At 49.1% G+C, this 15,928-nt stretch overlaps 1 protein-coding gene across 1 annotated transcript; it reads left to right on the forward strand.

Moving 5' to 3' along the window:
- Positions 1–10,677: 10,677 nt before the first annotated feature.
- On the forward strand, positions 10,678–15,876 carry LOC122370678 (alpha-1-inhibitor 3-like). Its single transcript, XM_043346492.1, has 2 exons — positions 10,678–14,988; positions 15,184–15,876. The coding sequence occupies exons 1-2, from the start codon at positions 10,706–10,708 to the stop codon at positions 15,650–15,652; spliced, it is 4,752 nt and encodes a 1,583-aa protein (XP_043202427.1). The 5' UTR covers positions 10,678–10,705; the 3' UTR covers positions 15,653–15,876.
- The last annotated feature ends 52 nt before the right edge of the window (positions 15,877–15,928 follow it).

A 15,928-nucleotide genomic window follows, 5' to 3' on the forward strand; every position in this document is an offset into this window, starting at 1 on the left:
CCTGATTTAATGAGCATGTACGTGATGCTGTAAATAGATCTGAGGGGACGCCGATGGGCGACCATTTCATGATGTGCCACGCTACAACCGATGTTCCCCACATTCCTCTCGGTGTTAAAATTCTGTATAAGGCTAAAGACCATCCCGACCGTAAGATAGCTGAGTCCATACTGATCCGAAGAAACCGACCAAAGATAAACTATAACCTGTCTTCTTGGCCTATCATGTGATTGTATGCCTAGGTATCCGTGTGTTTGTACGGCCTATCAATCAATCTGATGTGATTGTATGGCCTATCATGTGATTGTATGCCGACGGTCCCCGTCGCCTGGTAGTCGATATGTGACATCTGAGATCATGTGTTTGGTGCATCACTATCTTTATCACATGTTGTTGCATACCATTATGTCTACTTGGATTTTAGCGGAGTGATAGGTTTGTTCCATAAACAGGCACGAGTATCGACAATGGCAGTTTAAAAAATTCAGTTCTAGAGTGTTGCATGTTGACATGAATTTTGAATCTTGTATTGTGTCATTTTGTTGGTTTGACGAAGGCTTGTAGCCGAAAGCTCACCGCATTCAATATAACTTTTGGCATTGTTTTTACATTTTCGAGGAAAAGGTCAATGATTCTTCACGTATCTATTCTCGCTATGTTCCTCGCTCAAGCACTTCACACCATTAATTTAATCGTGATCCGTGGTCGTAACAATCGAATTCGCACAATCGGGGTCATAACACATTAATCGATGGTAATCGTTATAGGACCGTAATCGTTACATGCTCGCAGGCGCACAAGCTTGCATAAATTCGCTCTGATATTCGCTCTGATGCATAAAGGACAGGTTGGGGGTGAAGGAGAAGGCTGGGCTGGTCTATCAGTATAAGTGTCAGTGCGGAAAAATTTATATAGGAAAAACCGGGAGAAAGCTAAGGACGAGGGAATCGGAACACAAACGAGCTATAGCAAACGGAAACCGGGATCACTCAGGGATATCTAAACATGTGCTGGAGACAGGCACTCTATCAAATGGGACGAAGTTAAAATTTTGGATTATGAAACGAACTGGGGTAAACGAAAGGTGAAGGAGGGTTTTTACATTTCCAGGGTAGAAAGACACAATAGCATTAACATCTTACCCGGGTGGGAGGTGCCTGATATGTACCGGGCACTACGTGTGTAAGGCGCTTTTCGATGAGGCTGAGTGAGCTGTCAAAAATAGGTACACTTGCTTTTGAATTGTTGAAAATTGTTTTGTTGTATAGGCGTGTGGCTATCAGAGCGAATTTATGCAAGCTTGTGCGCCTGCGAGTATGTAACGATTACGATCCTATAATGATTACCATCGATTAATGTGTCATGACCCCGATTGTGCGAACTCGATTGTTACGACCACGGATCACGATTAATGTCGAATGTTTTATTACGGATATTACGGACGATGGCGACTTAATTATGTGTTATTATTTGTTATCATGTATCAAACTGTTGTGCATCTATGCTTGAGACGTACCGTTATTACTTTTCCTCGTGGCGGTTTACTTTTTTGTAGACATGTTTGAAACGTATTGTCTTGTGTTCTAATGCATTTAAAAAGCAGGCTGATGAAGGAAGCAGCAGCCCCCGAAAGCTACCGATCATACCGGGTGGCCCAGAAAAAACGTTCCCAACTTTAAATCAATATTTCTCAGAAAGTGATAAAGATACAACATTGAAACTTCGAATAGTCAATGCGGCACACATTTTCAGTAAATGGTGTGATTTTCATGGTGTTCGGTAAATAACTTTTTAAACGGTTCGTGTTTCAAGCATGCCATGTAAAAATTACTTTTTTGCTCCGATGTTTACTAAAAAATATGAGTGAACGGGTCACTTTCACCCCGCAGCACCGCGGCCTAGAGCGCCCATGACTTCTACTGGCAGCTAGTCTCATTGATGGTTCGGGTCTCAGGATGACTCATTCCCTCAGGCAACCACGATGGCTCTGTGCCAGCGGCATCGGAAGAAGTTTCCAGTTTTCTAACCATCTTGTGGCTCAAATGCTTTCCTGGCTGACATTCCTGGGAAAAGGTAGCTTTTCAACCAGTTTTTTTTTTTTGTCATCTGCTGGCAATGTTGTTTTTCATAAGCTATTCTGTTCTGTGGTCTTCTGGCACAGGAACCAGTCTGCTTTAGTTTGTTTTCCTTATCCGGTCGATTTACTGTTTGATCTACTGAAAGGAGGGTAATCAGCAGTAATCCATGCACCGTGCCACTCCTGCTCGAAACATGATTTGGTGTTGAAACGAATGACATCCATGAGCACCATTTTGGCTCAGTATTTGAATATTTGGCACATAAGTGAGACAAAAATATTTAAAATAAAAACATACGCGTTGGTTTCATTCACGTGCTCTATTTTCTATTCTTGTTTATAACATGGGACGTCTAACTCAATCATCACTATTGTTTGACATCGGCAAAAAAAAAAGCAAAAACGTCTTGCTTAATTCAACTCAAGATTGCCAGCTTGAAAATGGTGGTATAGTGTTATAATTTGGCATACCAATGCGCAAAGAAATGACGTCAACTTGATGAAAATTTTGGCTCGTTATTTGTCCTCGTATTTGATATATAGGCCTCCAAAGTTCGGAACGTTTTTTCTGGGCCACCCGGTATACATATTACTGGTGTCGAATAATTCGTTTCTGAATACTGATCAGGATCTACAAAGTACAGTCGACATGTCTCTCTCGTTCTGTCTGGCCTGTCGCTGTGATCTGTCGAGCTGTCAAGTACTGAATCTAAATTTTTGCCCAAATATGGCTACAGACATTTGCGCATCTCTTGTGAGACCAATTGTTGTGGCAATGTGACGGAGTCAAAGTATTTTATTGTGGATTGGAACGTGGAGGCTCCCACTGATACTGCGTCTGCGCGGATGATATGCTGATTGAGATTATTATATTCCAACCTTTTCAAAGCTACCGATATCTTGTTATTACTCAGATTCCGTACGGGTCTGACATTAGTTTTATCGTGCGCCTAGTTATACGTTTCGTCATTAAACATATAACATTGCTATATGTTTCTTGACAACGACCTCGATGCAAAGGTCGAAAATTCGAAATAAAAACAATAAACAACTAGTGGCCGAAAAAAAAGTACTTTGAATTATTTGCGTTTTCCTTACATACTCTACTACATATAGATAGAGGTACAGCCCACCGCTAAAGTAATGTGTGGTTTTACCAATCTCAACGGATGGCTTTGACCGACGATTTTTAAATGCGGACTGATTGAAAAGAAGACGTCAATAGATAAAGTTGTAGCTGCAAGGGTGAAGATACATGTAAGCTACATTTAGTCTCGTTACAGTCTGGCTGATCGTTCCTAGGCTTCAGAAGCAGAACATACCCATGAATGAAACCACACATTACTTCTGCTGTGGACTGTACGTGCCTGACTGTTACAACTGCCTTGTTAACCCGGCGGCCGCTGGGCCTCCGCGCCACCCGCCGGCCGCTGGGGGGGGGGGGCATAAAGTTGCCCCCCCCTTTACTTCTGCGACGATATCGTCGCAACGCGAAGAGATAGAGAAGCGAAACTTTGCACACATCTTCCTGAATACCTAGCCGAGGTTGTGTCCAAATTTGGTGTCGATCCCATTTGAAATGACGTCACAGTGACGTCATAAGTGAAATTATAGATTTGCGACTCTCATATTCCTCACGATACATCATATATATTGGACCGAATATAAAGGGCCGATTATTGGTCAGAAACTAGATGGAAGTGTAGTAAGATGTTTTAGGATGACAGCAGGTGCTGTCTAGTTCATTTACAGTCGAGTTTCATGCTCAGCGTCATCAGAAACGGTCCATATCGGAAAACGACAAAACTTTATGACGTCACTGTGACGTCATCTTAGGTGCTACAACCACCAAACTTTCCTCAAACATTGCCTAGGTATTCATTTGAAGCTATACCAAGTTTCACGTTCGTAGCTCATCAGGTTTCGGAGATATTTCACAAAACGTAAAGGGGGGGGCAACTTTATGCCCCCCCCCCCCCCAGCGGCTCGTGGGTTAAGGTGCGGAGGTGTAATCGCGGAGGACAGTCCACGATCGAGTCCACACTCGCCGCCGGTAGCTATCACAGGCTACTGGATAGCTTTACGTAACTCTGGTGATTCGGACTCTGGCACCTTCTGTGCGAGTGTGGCCACGTACCAGCGAGGTGCACGTGACGGCACGGCCACACAGCGCGCCGAGCGTGCGTGGTGTGACGTATTGCGCCGCTCGTCAGTGCCAGCGGTCCAGCCTGTATACATGAGAAGCTGGCAGAATCCACATGGTGAACGCTAACTACTTGTACCACTCGTACATATGTGTATTTTAAAAACAATCGGCGGGAATGTTTGGAAGCATGCGTTTCTCTCGCTAGAAAATCATTCAAGAAAAAAGAACATTTAACTAAAATTCAAACCTATATACCTTTACATGTGTTGTATTTTTCAAATAGTGTTAAATATTTATTCGGAATAATCGATTATCAACAGATAAGGTTATAGATGTCTGCATCCGTAACCAAGTACATTGTGGATAATTACGGTATACCTACTGGTCACCCGCGGCTGGACATGATAACATATGGTGTTTCGAATCTTTATGTCAAAAACACATCAATGTCCCAGTAAAGTCGAACTTTCCTTTTCCATTGCCACCGTGCACCGGTGTCGATCATTGCTACGGGTGACAGCTGTGATGGCGAGATAGCTAACTTGTATCCGACCATCAATATCGGCTTTTCAACTTTCTACCGTTTCTTGGCTTTATTGATCATATTAAGCCCTTGGTATTGGACATCAAATGTATGGTAAATGAAACAGCAATAAGCAGATGGACTCAGGCTACAATTCATTGCTGTTGGAAAAGCAAACGCTTCGTCACTTTTTTCTGCGACTTATCACGCCATCTCCAGCGATATGTGACTAATCAGTAGTACCTCTTCAAGCTTGCTGAGCTCTTCTTTGTCACGCTACTGGTACCCGACTTCGCCTTATGATCTGACCTGTGCCTTGCACTGGATTTGTGGTCCTTCGATCGACCACTGCTCGGTGCCTGTTGATGCTGTCCCTTCAGTACAGAATCAATCAGGTCTTTGTTGTTTATAAAGAAAACCTTTTTCCAGCCAATCTTCTTGACCACCTTTAGGTCATCTGCCGTTGGAGTCTGCTGAGAGTGGCGGCGATACAATATTTCCCAGAGCTTGTCAGTGCTGCAAAGCTCCAACAGCTTTTTGCATGTCAAACTCAACGAGATCAAATCTTTCAGATCTAGCATCAGGCTGATCTTTTGCAGACATGCCGGGGGTAGCCGGGGCAAGAAATCCCACTCCCCAAGTACGATGCGCTCTACGTGGTCCAGTGTGTCCTGTCCGAACACCTTTATGATTTTCTCGTGAAACTTCGTCTCATGGAGAAACTCTTCGAACGTAAAGGACTCCTCGTCGGGCGCCGCGTTGGCGTGCGAGAGTGCGTTGGAGATGCGCCAGCGCACCAGTGCCACTTTATTCTTTCCAACCTTGACCTGATAGTAGTCTCGGGAAGGTGACGCCGCCTGGTCCCGGGTCTCAAACAGGACGCCTTCATCGGGCGAGAACACGGCTGCATACCGCAGGGCCATGTCCATGCACGACTTGCGCTCCGTTTCACCCAGACGAGTGCTGGAGAGCATACTCAGCCTCCGAGATATCTGAGAGGTGGAAAATCTCATCGCAGATAGAGACATGTTGAAAGGAAAATAGCTCCGGTGTTGCCCAATCAAATAAATATCTCAGATTTTTGTCCAAGACAAAATAACAATGCATGAAGTAACTATACCCAATGCCTCCGATATCTATAGAGGGCCACAGTAACGACAATACCTAATATAAACTAAGTTTTCCAATAAGCTCGATACAATTAGATATATCGAAACTGGACATGGCCTTGATTGCAGCGCTTGCAACCGGCCTTGAAAAGACTTGGAAAAGGCAGTTGTAATTTTGTCATTCTTTGAAACGCCTCGTGCCACTTGTCTTCAGTTTTCTGGCAAGAAGAATTACGCCGGTATCACAAACAAGGCGTCGAGCAACATATTCTTGGACCTTTGGTTGCGAGCCAGAGGACACTTATAAGCGCAATGTGTTCGAAACTTCACCAGGTTTAGTAACACAACATGTTTGACTTTCGAATGCTTTCCTAAGTGAGCATAATTTATGTGAAGCTGAATACAGATAAGTAAAACTCTTCGTACTCGGACAGTTTCGTGGTCTTTATTGCCACCGCTTCAGCAAATTACGTAGTGTCACATTTTGTCGCATTAAAAACTTAAATGAGTTCTGACTTTTCAAAAAACGAGAACATATGTGATGGAATGCATAACGATGACCTACGCTAGAAAGCTTAAAGGGACACTCCCACCTTAACATTAGTTTTGAGTTGAGATAGCCAAATTGGTGGCCATGGCCTGCAAATACCGGTTTGGGCACTCACAACATCGAAAAATGCTTTAATTCGAAGATATGGAATTTCAAACTTGCAGTTTTCGGATTCTAAGGGGCTAATGCATTGGAATGCCCCCTTAGAATTTGTGACGTCAGCGGAGATCTAACGATTTTTAAATCTTAGACTAAAACCATCGTTAAAGGGACCCTCCCACCTTCAAAAAAGTTAATGAATTGGCGCGAAAGTGATGTCGCTCGGTTCAGAAAGAGCAAAAATGAATATCTACCAAATTTCATCGAAAAATATTCACCTGTTTTCAAGATATTAGACTTTTACTTTTGTTTACTTTTTGGGATCTCCGCTGTTCCTAGCGACTTTATTTGAAAGTGCGGCATTTGTTGCGCGCAAAGCAGCATATACCACCGCGTGCTGCCAAACGTTTTAGTAAAAGATTTAAAAATCGTTAGATCTCCGCTGACGTCACAAATTCTAAGGGGGCATACCAATGCATTAGCCCCTTAGAATCCGAAAACTGCAAGTTTGAAATTCCATATCTCCGAATTAAAGCATTTTTCGATGTTGTGAATGCCCAAACCGGTATTTTCAGGCCATGGCCACCAATTTGGCTATCTCAACTCAAAACTAATGTTAAGGTGGGAGGGCCCCTTTAAAGGATAACTCCCACCTTAACATTAGTTTTGAGTTGAGATAGCCAAATTGGTGGCCATGGCCTGCAAATACCGGTTTGGGCACTCACAACATCGACAAATGCTTTAACCCTCGCCCGCACATGGGGGGGTGGTTGCCACCCCCCCCCCAGGCAGTCTTTCTGCTCTGCACTCAACATTTTTAGAGCTAGACGGCTGATTTTTCGTATAGCTGCTCGTCTATCCTTTCTTGATGTCCACTGAAAATTTCAAGTTTCTGTGATTTTTGGTTTCGGAGATATGACCTTGTTTTCCAGGTCATGTCATGACCCAAATGGCCAATTCTCAACATCTTGCGTTTGCCATGGGCCTTGTGAGCTTTTGACACCCTGATTTCGGCCTTTTTTGCCAGTCTTACCTCCCACCTATCATGGAACATGTTGTTCGACGATGTACAGGGGTCAAGGTCAGGGTCAAGGTCAACCTAGGTCATCTAAGATAATTGCGTTTTAGGCAAGCTGAATTTACTTTTTGTGAAGTTTTTTGACTGCATTTTTGGTAAAAGCTTCTCAGATCATGATTTCATGTGATATGGACCCAAAAACAATCGGTGCACACATCAGTATACACACAGACACACACAGACATACAAACACATATAATTGACCTTGACCTAACTTGACCTGAAATGACCTCAGCAGCAAAATTCTGGTCGGATAGTGTGACAAAGAGGTTCTAGCTGGCTTGGCACCAGAAAACAGCATCGTCATCGGTATTTGATAAGCAGCGCACTTGATATCCAACGGTGACCCAAAACAGCAACATTTTTTAGTTTGACCTGACCTGGAAGGTCAATGACTGACCTGAGAAGGTAAAACTGGGTATCATTGGATTCGTCTCTTCCCAAAGAATCTTTTTGGTCTTTACTGCTAAGCTCTATCTCCAACAGGAACGAAATGGCGCGGGGGGGGGGGGTGGCAACCACCCCCCCCCCCCATGTGCGTTCTAGGATGGGAAAATGGCATGTGCGGGCGAGGGTTCGGAGATATGGAATTTCAAACTTGCAGTTTTCGGATTCTAAGGGGCTAGTGCATTGGTATGCCCCCTTAGAATTTGTGACGTCAGCGGAGATCTAACGATTTTTAAATCTTTTACTAAAACGTTTGGTAGCACGCGGTGGTATATGCTGCTTTGCGCGCAACAAATGCCGCACTTTCAAATAAAGTCGCTAGGAACAGCGGAGATCCCAAAAAGTAAACAAAAGTAAAAGTCTGATATCTTGAAAACCGGTGAATATTTTTCGATGAAATTTGGTAGATATTCGTTTTCGCTCTTTCTGAACCGAGCGACATCACTTTCGTGCCAATTCATTAACTTTTTTGAAGGTGGGAGGGTCCCTTTAACACGTGGTGGTATACGCTGCTTGGCGCGCAACGTCTGCCGCACTTTAAGGCTTCCAAATTATTGCTTCCAAATAAAGTCGCTAGTAACAGGGGAGATCCCAAAAAGTAAACAAAAGTAAAAGCCTAACTTATCTTGAAAACCAGTGAATATTTTTCGGTGAAATTTGGTAGATATTCGTTTTCGCTCTTTCTGAACCAAGGGACATCACTTTCATGCCAATTCATTAACTTTTTTGAAGGTGGGAGGGTCCCTTTAAAGGGACTATCCCACCTTCTAAAATGTTGTTAAAACCAGTTAAATTGTGCCCGACTTTATAGATTGGATGACCAGGAACACGGTTCTGGCATTTATTTTTCATTAAACATCTTAGGCTTCCCATATTCCAAACACAAACTTTCAAATATGTGACGTCACAGCCCAAAATTACCTCTTTCCCCAGGCCACATTACTGTCATAAAGCTGATTCTTTTTACTCTGTAGGCACCACAACAAAGTTCAGACCAAGTTTTAAGCGATTTTTCAACGAACAAACCCATTTAAATCAGAATGACTAAACGAGGTGACGTCACACTAACGGTCGCTCCATGTTGAAGATAGGGCCTTGCACAAGGCCCATTTTCAAATGAAGGGAACGAATTTTTTCAACACCAAGAGGCCGCGCGGGTTGCAACCTAGATAGATAGTGGTTTCTGAACCTCGCCTCAAACTTGGCTATCTCAACTCAAACCCCATGTTAAAGGTGGGATAGTCCCTTTAACCCGGCAGTTGCTGGGGTATTTCGCCACCCACCGTTTGCTGGGGGGGGGGGGGCGTTAAACGCCCCCAGCCGATAACTCGAGAACTAATAGGCGCAGCGAAACGCACGAGGCGGCAAACGAAAGAACGCGACGAGACGCTTCAGATGAGTACTTTAAAGGGACCCTCCCACCTTAACATTAGATTTGAGTTGAGATAGCCAAAATGGGGTCCCTGGCTCACAATTACCAGTTTCGGCACTCACAACATCGAGAAATGCCTTAAATCGGAAATATTGAATTTCAAAATTGCAGCATTTTGATTCAGAGGGGCTAATGCTTAGGAATACCCCTCTGAATGTGTGACGTTTGCCGTGCAGAGGTCTAGAAAAATGGACCTTGTGACGTCATCAAGGGGGCTAGGTCCAATTTTTTTTACTTTAGAAGATGTCAAATTGATGGGAGAAAAGGTACTGAAAGTTTCGCTTTCCTATCCCTAAGCGTTCGGGAGCTATCGCAAACATTCGCCAGGGGGGGGGGGGGAAACGCCCCCCACCCCGGGCCCGCGAGGCTTAACAAAGAAAATATAGTAATTGACTAGTACCACAGAGTGTTGCCATGCCAAGGAAATGATATTTACTTGCTTCATGTTGAAAAAGTCGAAATTCTTTCTTAAATCTGCAATTGAAAACTCGAAGACGGAAGACTGCACCTGTCCGCGTCCGTTCCGCCTGCGTTCTCCGCAGAAAAGTTCAACTTGTCGGACTTTGTTATTTCGTTTCCGTAGCAACCGCTTCCGAAACGCTTGCGGAGTGCTGACGGAAAATCAACAGCTGATTGCTGTTCGGATACGGTCCGCACGGAGCGCACACGATTTCCGTACGGACCGGATGCGCCCATAGGGTTCTGTGTTAAATTCCGTACGGACAAAGCTGTCATATTTTTGGACCGTGCAGAGGTGTGCTTTAGACGGCCTAAGTGATCTGAACCTGACCTGAGCTGACCTAGAAATGCGGCTGATATCACTAGATCTGGCTTGAATCATAGGTTAGGTATGCCAGTTGTGCTGTTCGTTTATGCTGCAATTATCCATAGTCCATACCTGTTTCTTGAGAGCATTATATCTTTGACACCATGCGACAAACACAGCTGGCTTGTCTCCCGCTCCGATGGCCATGCGACAGTTGGCAGCGGGGTGGCGGCCGCCTGCCGCCCGCTCCGGTGACCTCTGTCCTCCCGGCCCACCACATGGCCACCTGACGGCCGTGACAGGCTGGCCGTCCCCGACCGTCAGCGCGGCCAGGATACACGTGACATTTGCCGGGGTGACCGTCACGTCAGCGCCGCTCACCGGTGACACCGGCCGTCACACCCACGTGACGAGGGAACGAGCCGACCGGCCGTATACTGGCACCTCACTGTTCCCTGCGCGATCGGAGCGGCCGAACATGGCGCGCCCGAGACTGCCCCCATCGCTGCTGCTGCCACTGCTGCTGCTGCAGGCCTCCGACACCTTCGCCGGCATTGTGGACAGTGGTGCGCTGCTGGTGGCGCCGAAGGTGTGGCGGGCTGGATCCGAGGAGAGGGTCTGCGTCACCGTGTTCAACGTTCCCTCCCAGACGAGAACGTTGATAGAATCCGAGCCGAGCGCTGATCGGTCGATCTCTGCGAATTTTGAGCCAGTAGTGAATGTTGAGCGGACGACGGGAGACACGCGACGTCGGCTTTCCAACATTCTGAGTCTCCTCCGCAGCGGAGACCGGATAGCCGAGCGAAGGCCGGCGCGGACCACAGTCAGCAGTGCCCCGGCCCCGATCCGCGAGCACCGATCGTCGAGAATATCACGACACACGGTTGAAGTTTTCGTTGGCTTCGCCAACAGCAAGAATGGCAGAAGTGTGTTCGAGGATAACAAACGTGTACCGGCGGGTAGTGGTGCCACCACCTCCTGTTTTGGCGTGTCAGTACCGGAGACACTTAAGGCAAGCTACATTTACGTCAAGGTCCAAGGTAAGGCTGCGGTATGGTCCAAGGTTCGCGTTGAGCCCAAGGTACTAGTAACCCTGGTGCAGACGGACAAGGCCAAATACCGACCTGGCCAAACGGTCAAGCTGAGAGTTCTCTCGCTTCGTCAGGACTTCACGGCACTCGACGATACTATCAAGGAGATTTGGATAACGGCGCCCGAGGGCACCCGTCTGGCGCAGTGGCTCGACGTTCGGATGGACGTCGGCCTCGTGCAGAAAGAGTTTCAGCTGACCCAGGAGCCGCCGCTGGGCCGCTGGACGATCCACGTGCGCCGCGGTGACGGTGCCACCACAAAGCAGTCGTTCGATGTAGAAGAGTTCGTGCCTCCCAGATTCGAATTGGATGTCAACGTGCCCGGAGTCCTTTACCGTGACTCGCGGGTGCTCACTGTTAAAGTCTGCGCCAAATACACGTTCGGTAAGCCTCTGGTGGCTGCTGATGTTCGCCTGCTTATCACAAGTAAGGAGCCGAATGCATTTCGACAAGGGACCTCAGAAAACGGTCAGAACAAATATTCACAAAAGACTGACGGCCAGGGATGCACATCAATCCACGTATCGATGTCAAGACTACACGGCTCGTCGGGCATTCCTCACCATATTACGCAGTACATGGTATCGACTAATGTAACTGAAGCAAGTACGGGCATCAGCCAACTATCAGAAGTAGTTGTGCCTGTCAAAAGCACCAAATTGTTTAAAGTTATCAAAGACGAATCACCCAAGTTTATCAAACCAGGTTTGGACTATTATGGGACGGTCCGTTTTGAAAGACAAGATGGCTCCCCAGTGACCAGCGAACAAGTAGAAATCTGTCACACCGTCTATTACTATCGAGAAATGGCAAAGAAATCTTCAAATAGGCTTCCACCCATTATGAAAAATGCAAACACTGGCTCTCCCCGCGAGAAATGCAAAGTTTACCGCACAGATAGCTCGGGGAGAGTGATCTACGTCGTGCCAGCGCAGTATGACGAGATTGCCTACATAACATTCAAAGGACGCACCCTGGGAACGGAGCAGCGTTTTTCGCTGCCTCTGGTGCGCGCCTGGTACTCTCCCAGCGAATCGTTTCTGCTTATTGACGCCCGGAGTCTGCTGGGCGGCGTCAAGTGCGGTCAGACAGTCACAGTCGACGTAAGGCGCAGCGCAAACTTCCGTGCCGACGCCATGCGCTATTTGGTGCTGGCGCGCGGCGACATTGTTGGCGACGGGCCGGTGCACTCGAACTCGGTGAGGATTGTGATCAACTCCCGAATGGCACCCTCGTTCCGTCTGCTGGTGTACGCTGTAACCGACCAGGGAGAGGTGGTCGCCGATTCCAAAGTCGTCCGCGTGGCACCTTGTCTTCCAAATAAAGTATCGGTGTCGTGGAGCGCGGCGCAGGTCAGGCCAGGGGACACCGCCTCCCTGACGGTCACTGGGTCGCCCGGCTCGCTCTGCGGAGTGGACGCGGTGGACCGCAGTGCCCAGCTGCTGGGCACCTCCAACACGGTCAGCGTCGGCAAGGTGTTCAGTCAGGTGTCACGACTGATTATAGGGGAGAAGGCACTGCCGAAGCTGGCGCGCACCTCTTACGAGCATTGTTCGCGGATTCCTACCCGATACATAACCAGCGAGGAGCCATCATGCCCGTCTTCCAGAACGCGTCGTCAAGGATCAAACCAATATTGGGATCACAGGAAAATTTGGTATGAAGAAAAAAGAATTGAAACCTACATGGATGAGCGCGAAGATTCAGTAGCTGCCTTTGACATGGCGGGCCTTTTAGCGGTGACCGGCTTAGCTCTACAGACGCGGCCTTGTGTTGAGCGCATTGTTACTGTTAGAAAGCACATTAAATGCTATCCAATTTATGCAACGGTAACGACAGCGGTAGGGTCTTCGGGACCGCGCAAATCAGGGATTACGAATACTGCAGACAGTGTCGTAAGAACCGCGGTAAGAGGGACAAGCGCTGGAAGTGGATTCACGGTACTAAATCAAAGAGGTCCAATCAAGCAAGCTGCATCCAATCAACGTTCTGTAAAGCCTGGCAGCTTTGGCACATCTCCAAGCACAAAGACTTCAGCTGCTACTGAAGACAAAACTTTTGCAAGTATTGGGGACGATGATAGGAAAGTGCCACTCCTGAACAGCACGACAGTAGCAGTTTCTATCAATACGCAAGAAACAAACGTTGAGGTTGAGACCTTTCGAGAGTCTTTCGAGCCGGTCGTTCGTTTTTTCTTCCCCGAAACGTTTATATTCCAGTTATATGCTCTTGGATCATCGGGCCAGATTCGGCTGACTCAGCAGCTTCCTGACTCTATTACCAGGTGGATAGGCTCGGCGGTTTGCTCCCATCGTCAAGTGGGACTGGGACTATCTGGACAATCATCGATTAAAGTATTCAAACCCTTCTTCGCTGAAATAAATGTGCCCTATTCGGTGAAACGCGGAGAGCTACTACAGCTCAAAGTCTCCGTCTTCAATTTCCTCCATACGCAGCTTTCGGTGATTTTGCGACTTGAGGACGTTCCCGGCGTGCAGCTGCAGGGCCAGCGTGAGCGCGCGCTGTGCGTGGGCACCGACCAGCCGTCGGTGAGCACGTTCCCGGTGATGTTCACCGAGCTGGGCCAGCGCAGTCTGGTGGTGTCCGTCAGAGCCACCGGCGCGGCGTGCGGCAGGCCCAACGACATCGGCGTCCAGAGTGACGCTCTAGTGCGCGACATCCTGGTGAAGCCAGAGGGGTTTCCGCAAGAGGAGGCTCTGACGGAGCGAGTCTGTGCAAAGGATGGTGGCTCTAATACGCATGTGTTCGAGCTGGGCTTCTCGCCGCGAGTGGTTCCCGGCTCGTCGCGGGCGGTGGTCTCCATCTACGGCGATCCTCTTGGACAGGCCATCACCCAGCTGACCGGACTGGAGAGCCTCGTCAAGGTGCCTCATGGGTGCGGCGAGCAAAACATGGTCTATCTTGTTCCCAACATCCTGGTCCATCAGTACATGAAGGCCAAAGACATTCTCAGTGCTGAGCTGAAGAAGAAAACTGTCGACAACATGCTGAGCGGGTACCAGCGGCAGCTGAGGTATCGCCACTCGGACGGCTCGTACTCGGCGTTCGGCGAGAGCCGCTGGCGCCGCACTCAGGGCTCCCTCTGGCTGACCGTGTACGTGATGCGCTGGTTCGCGGTGGCCAGGAAGCTGGTGCCGATCGACGCCGAGGACCTGGCCGCCAGTCGCCGCTGGGTGGAGCAGCACCAGCGCAGCGACGGATGCTTCAACCGCGTCGGCTGGCTGTACGACAAGGCGATGAGCGGCGGCGTGGCCGACGGCGGCCGGCTGGCGCTCACTGCATTCACCGTGCTGGCGCTGCTGGAGGCCGACTCGGGCTCGGCGGCGCTGCGCCGCGCTGTCCGCTGTCTGCGCGACGGCACGCCCAGCGGCCTCTACGCTCAGGTGCTGGTGGCGCACGCCCTGCTGGAGGCCGGTGAGAGGGCGGCGGCGGAGGCGGCCGTGCCAGGCCTGCTGCGTCGAGCCGTGCGCGGCGAGGACTCACTCCACTGGCGTTCGGGACGTTCCAGCCGCTGGAGCGGCAGCAGCGCGCTGGACGTGGAGATCACCGCCTACATGACGCTGACGCTGCTTCGGCTGGGAGGCCACGAGACGGACGTCGCCGCGGCCGTCCGCTGGCTGGACCGGCGCCGCAACGGCCACGGCGGCTGGGTGTCCACGCAGGACACGGTGGTGGCGCTGTCGGCACTGGTGGCTGTCGAGCGGCGCTCCAACGAGCTGAAGGCGCACAACGTGGACGTCACCGTCACCTCGGGCAACACGTTCCGACGCCAGTTCCAGGTGACGGCCAGCAACCGGCTGCTGCACCAGCAGGCCGAGCTGCGGCCGCTGCAGCTGCCCACCACGGTGTCCGTCACCGCCGCCGGCTCTGGCTGTATCATGGCACAGACCGTCCTGAGATACAGTCTGAAGGAGACAAAAGCCAAGCAGGCATTCCAGATTAAGCACGACATACGGCCCGCTCAAACAGGACTCTGTCAGACGTTTATCCTGCAGATATGTGCCTCATACACTGCCGCAGATGCGGCGTCGAACATGGCCATCATCGAGATCGAGATGCTCTCCGGTTTCGTCGCCATTGACTATGTTCTGCAAGAGCTGGTGCGGAGCAATGTGATCCGGCGCTGGGAGGTGCGCCAGGCGGTGTTGGCGCTCTACTTTGACCAGCTGGTCAAGAAGACGCTCTGTTTCGATGTGCGCGTCCTGCAGGAGGCGGTGGTGCAGCGGCTGAAACCGGCCACCATCGCCGTCTACGACTACTACACCACCGAGCACCGCCTGGAGACCGAGTACCGACTGCCCGCCTGCGGCTAGCCGCTCAGCTCGCCGCCTGGAGACCGAGTACCGGCTGCCCGCCTGCGGCTAGCCGCTCAGCTCAGCCGCCCGAAGGCCGAGTATCTGGTCAGCCGCCCTGATAGGCCGCTCAGCCGACACGGCAGGCCGTCAGACATATGCCGACATAGCACAGCACTCGAATCGAAGTTTTTGAAGTAAAGTCTTGTTTTAGGTGATTCACTGCAATAAATGTTTGAATTATGTTGTATTTTTTCAAGTGGTTTAGTGGAAGGTTCTAGCACAGTTTTATCTCCG

This window comes from Amphibalanus amphitrite, unplaced genomic scaffold (genome assembly GCF_019059575.1).
Source record: "Amphibalanus amphitrite isolate SeventyFive unplaced genomic scaffold, NRLGWU_Aamphi_draft 001159F_arrow, whole genome shotgun sequence".
Taxonomy (NCBI): Eukaryota; Metazoa; Arthropoda; class Thecostraca; order Balanomorpha; family Balanidae; genus Amphibalanus; species Amphibalanus amphitrite.

Coding starts and splice junctions, on each gene's coding strand:
- LOC122370678 (XM_043346492.1), top strand. CDS start 10,706: ATGGCGCGCCCGAGACTGCCCCCATCGCTGCTGCTGCCACTGCTGCTG. Junction 14,989..15,183: donor CGCAACGGCCACGGCGGCTG/GGTGTCCACGCA, acceptor GCTGCCCACCAC/GGTGTCCGTCACCGCCGCCG.